The sequence below is a fragment of the Otolemur garnettii genome, unplaced genomic scaffold (genome assembly GCF_000181295.1).
Source record: "Otolemur garnettii isolate 467f Iridium unplaced genomic scaffold, OtoGar3 scaffold00044, whole genome shotgun sequence".
Taxonomy (NCBI): Eukaryota; Metazoa; Chordata; class Mammalia; order Primates; family Galagidae; genus Otolemur; species Otolemur garnettii.
In genome coordinates, this window is record NW_003852439.1 from 8,739,100 (window position 1) to 8,744,330 (window position 5,231).

Here is a 5,231-nt window from a genome sequence, read left to right on the forward strand (position 1 = left end):
TTATGTATTTATTTTTATTTTTATGTTTTTGAGGCAGTCTCACTTTGTTGTCCTCGGTAGGACAACATATGCTATGTGGCATCATAGCTCATAGCAACCTCAAACTCTTGGGCCCAAGTGGTTCTCTTGCCTCAGCTTCCCAAGTAGCTGGGACTATAGGCAGCTACCATAATGCTAGGCTATTTTTAGAGATGGGGGTCTCACTCTTGCTGAGGCTGGTCTCGAACCCATGAGCTCAGGCAATCCACCCCCTTCAGCCTCCCAGAGTACTGGGATTACAGGTGTGAGCCACCATACTGGGCCTGTATTTATTTATTTTTAGAGACTGGGTCTTCACAGCTCACTGCAGTCTTGAACTCCTGGGCTTAAGTGATTCTCCTGCCTCAACCTCCCGAGTCCTTTCATCCCTTTAAAAAGTTTTATCAAGTGATAACACTGCTTATTCAAAAAAGAACAAACTCAGAGGTTCAGGTTAAGTAGGGCGAATGGGTAGACACTTTTTCTCTCCTTACATGGCCCTTTGCTTTGAAAATGGAAAGCCTCTAACAGTGGCTGCCTCTGGCTTATTTTCATGCCTTTTCTTCTTCAGCTGTCTTTAGCCAAAGCCTGTGCAAATGGGCACCAGCTTGGACTAGAAACAAAAGTGTCCAGTGAGATCGTCTGCCAGCTATTTCAGGCTTCCCAAGCCGTCAGTAAGCAGCAGGTCTTCTCTGTGCAGAAGGGACTCAACGACACTATGAGGTGAGGCATCCAGCTGGAGCTGCTCATCTTTCACCTACATCACTTGTCAGAACGCAGTGAGGTGTCTATTATCAGCCCATCAGGTCCCCCTAACTGTGTGTATACACATGCGTGTTATCTAAAACCAGGGATGCCAAAGTTATCAAGGACTGTGAGGAAGAAAATATCCTACCCACTCTCTCTAGTTATCCTTTCTAAGCCACAGAATGTGTTAAACAATGGGGTTCACGTCCCCAGCTCCCGGAGCCAAAATATGACCTTTCCTTATGACCCACCTGTATGAGCATCAGCATGTCATGTGAGACTGTCAGGCTCTGTAACCTGCATCTTTCTGTGGGTTGCTTCTGAGGTTTGGAGATAACACACTTTTACACTAAATCTCTGAACACGTTAAAGGGTGAAATGGAAAATGCCAGTAGCTGTGGAGGCTTACACCTGAGATTTCAAATGCATTCTGGCAAACAACTCCCAGCACATAGTAGGTGCTCATAATTAGAGATAGTTGTCTCTTTCCTAGAGAGGCAAGGCTCGATTTCCCTCTCTCATAGCCCCATAGAGGGCTCCAAACTGTAGCTTTCCCCCCCTTAGGCAGCCCCCACTTCTGTCCCTTTCTCTCTTAGCTCTTCCCTCTTTCTGTTGGAAGAAGTATGCTGACAACACTTTCTAACTCCCTTAGGCTGCCTTTTTTTTTTTTTTTTTGTACTGTTGTAACTCATTTTAAGTGTGGGAGGGTGTTAACAAATAATTTAAGCATTTTAAAATACACAGTTCAGTGGTCTGTTTCTAGAGGTTGGATCATTAAGCTTGTCAACTCCATCTACTTAGGGAGGTTCCCTGTCTGTTCACAGTGGCCTCCAGGTAAACCTCAAATGTTTGGGGAAATAGAGACTTGTCTGCTTCTCCTGTGCCCCACATCAATTGGCCTGTCTCCTCATCCTATCTCCTACCCTTGGAGGTCCTTCCACCTAGGCTGACACCTATTATCTGCCTGTCTACCTGTCTCCAGCTTCATCACCATTCTCTCTCACTTTCTGTCCCCTTTGTTTTGAGACAAGTGTCTCATCTCCTTTGCTCAGAAAGGTTTTACCATATTCGGACAGCCTTTGGGGTTTTCTTGTGACCATTTGAGTTCCTGGTTGCTGGGCTTTGTCTCCCTGTGGAGAGGGACTTGGTCTGTCAGCCCTCCAGTGTTTGACAAGGTTGCTGGGTGAGTGGGGCTGAGAACTCCAGCCCCCCACTTCAGTGGCTCTTGCTTTAGCAAGTCCCTGGCACCTTGCTGTGTTGTGGAGATTGTGAGAAATGACCCCAGTGGGCTGGACATGGTGTCTCATGCCTATAATCCTAGCAGTCTGGTAGGCTGAGGCCCATGGATTGCTTGAGCTCAGGAGTTGGAGACCAGCCTGAACAAGAGCAAGACCCCTCTTTAGTCTTTAGTCTCTACTAAAAATAGAAAAACTAGGCTCAGCACCCATAGCACAGTGGTTATGGCACCAGCCATATACACAGAGGCTGGCAGATTCGAACCCGGCCCAGGTCAGCTGAACAACAATGACAACTGCAACAAAAAATAGCAGGGCATTGTGGCTGATGCTTGTAGTCCCAGCTACTTGAGAGGCTGAGGCAAAAGAATCACTTAAGCCCAAGAGTTTGAGGTTTCTGTAAGCTATGCCACAGCATTCTATTGAAGGCAACATAGTGAGACTCTGTCTCAAAAAAAAAAAAGAAAAACTAGTTGGCCACTGAGGCATGTGCCTGTAATCCCAGCTACTCAGGAAGCTGAGGCAGGAGGATGGATCACTTGAGCCCTGGAGTTTGAAGTTGCTGTGAGCTGTAATGCCGTGGTACTCTGCCCAGGGCACAGAGTGAGACTCTGTCTCAAACAAACAAAAAAAACCTAAGGAAATGATCCCATTGAGCAAATTGTCCCATGAAGGAGTTCAGGTTTACAGAAGAATCAAAGCTCTTGCTGCTTTGGAGTGACCTTTCTCTCCCACAACACGGCCTACCTTACCTCCCACCTGGACACCTAGAGAGTTGGGTAATCCCAGTGTAGTGAGAGGCTGAGGACTTGAGCCTTTTCACTTTGCACTGGCTCAAAGCCCCTAGGTGCTGGCATGTGTGAGTGCTGGGAATGCACAGGCCTGGGAGAGGGAGGCAGGGTGTGGAGGTGGAGGGCATGCCACTGCCCAGGAATAAAGTGGGGAGATTCAGGGCTTGCTTTGAGGGGCATGACCCACAGGGCCTCCCTGGCTTCTGTACATGGTGTTTCCAGCCTGTGTTCTGTGATTCTACATGTTACCATCTTGCTCACTCAGCCAGGCAGCCCCAGAGGAAACTGGAGACAGGGCGCTTGGAGACCACTTGCACTGGTGTTCAGGAGTTGGACTTTTCCCACAGGTACATTCTGATTGACTGGCTGGTAGAAGTGGCCACCATGAAGGACTTCACAAGCCTGTGTCTTCACCTGACTGTGGAGTGTGTGGACCGCTACCTGCGGAGGAGGCTGGTGCCTCGGTACCGGCTGCAGCTGCTGGGCATTGCCTGCATGGTCATTTGCACCCGGTGAGATACACACCCCGCCCATCTAGTAGGACATGCTTGCCCTCCCTGGGCTCAAGAGCACCTGTGCTTCATATGCTTATCGTTGTTGGTCCTTGAGTGTCTCAGGTGGTTAGAGAATGGAGCGCCTAAGCAGAGTGGCAGTCTGCAGGCAGGGATGGCACTGACTTCACATGTGGGTGGCTATTCTGCAGGGCAGCTCGTTCTGGCCCAAATGTGGCTTCCCTCTTGCAGGCCCAGGCTGGACTGTGTGTCCCTGCTCCTGAGGGCAATGGGATGATGGGGGATGGGTGCAATCAGCTGCTAAAGTTCCTATAATTCTGGAGGTGGAGGGTCTCACACCCCCACTGATGCCCCTGCAGAGCCCACTTCACCCACATGGGCATCATTCCTGTACCCCAACACCTCTGCCAGATCACGTCACATCCCCTTACATTTCATCTGAACCTGCTTTCTTTTAACCAACCTCAGTTATCCTGGCTTTGCCTTTAGAAGTGACGTCAAAGACCACTCCCAACACCTCCTTTGCATTTGAGAGCATTCCTATATCAGCCTCCATGGCATTTCCCTTGGGCAGTGCTTTCCAGGCTGACTGGTGGCTATTGGGTTCAGTGGCTGAGGAGTAGGTTTGGTGGCAGGTAGCAATGGAGGAAATACAGAGGGTCACTTCTCTCTCAGATGAGTAACCCAGAGGCAGAGGGTCAGGCTCGGATCACTGGGGTACTTTCTTTGTTTCACAAGATCACAGCAGAGCCTGGCGCCTGTCTCGTCTCTGCTGCTCCCTTGGTGCTGCCCTCATCCCTATGACCCTTCACCTACCATGTCCACCTTTGCATCGAGCTTAGTCTTGGGGCCACATGTAGCCAGGGTAGGCACTAGGAGGTGTGCCAGCTCCAAGCAGTGTCATGTTACCACAGAAGGAATGTGGCTTCAAGTGGGCAGAGCAGCCATACACCTGTCAGACCCCTCTTCACATGTGCTCTGGGCCCTAAATTCAGTGTCCCGGGTCTTCTAACCAGGTGGCCAAAAAGGTGAGGCTGCTGCCTTCCGGTTCCTAGGCTACAAACTGTCCTATAGTGAGAGAATAATAGCTAAAAATGCTTCAAGGAATTGAGCCCAAACTTTCTGCCCCACTGCTTTTTTAGCCTTAGAAAAAGAAAAAAAGAAAGGCCAGCATGGTGGCTCACATCTGTATTCTGAGCACTCTGGGATGCCAAGGTAGGAAGATTGTTCCAGACCAGGTGGTTGAGACCAGCCTGAGCAAGAGCAAGACCCCATCTCTATAAAGAATAGCAATACCATGATTGCATTAATATACACAGCTATGATTTAATTTAAAAAAAAAAGAATAGCAGTAATTTACTGGGCATTGTGGTGGGTGTCTCTAGTCACAGCTACTTGGGAGGCTGAGGTAGGAGGATCACTTGAACCCAGGAATTTAAGGTTGCTGTGCAGTAGACTAAGGCCAAGCCACTCTAGCTGCTGCAGCAGAGTGAGACACTGTCTCAAAGAAAAAACAGCCCAGTCTGTGTTGTCCTCACTTCTACTCTCAGAACAGCACTTGCCCTATTCCCACCAGCCACTGCAGACCCTGGCACAGAGCTGTTATCTTTTTGGCATCTATGGCCTTCATGCCAGCAGGCATGGAGCCTGGGCCTCTTGTCCTCCCTGTCAAGGTAACAACCAGTGTTCAAGCAGATAGACTTGCCTTCAGTCCAAAGGGAAGGTGCCCTTGGAACAAAGGAGCAGTGTGTTTCAAGATAGTGGGTGGGCGTGGGTGTAGAGCACAACTGTTAGGACCCCTGTGGCCAGACATCACTATGCACAGACTCTGCTTTGGGTGACCTTTGTGGCCTTTGCCTCCAACTCCAAGGTTTAAAGCAGCGGTTCTGGCTTGGCACCTGTGGCTCAAGTGGCTAAGGTGCCAGCCA

At 49.5% G+C, this 5,231-nt stretch overlaps 1 protein-coding gene across 1 annotated transcript in view; it reads left to right on the plus strand.

Moving 5' to 3' along the window:
• Positions 1–5,231, plus strand: part of CCNF (cyclin F) — a 28,663-nt gene that overhangs the window by 13,875 nt on the left and 9,557 nt on the right. Inside the window, exons 9-10 of the mRNA XM_003790805.2 lie at positions 590–741; positions 3,139–3,303. Coding sequence (XP_003790853.1) covers positions 590–741; positions 3,139–3,303 — 317 coding nt within the window. The remainder of the gene's footprint in view (positions 1–589; positions 742–3,138; positions 3,304–5,231) is intronic.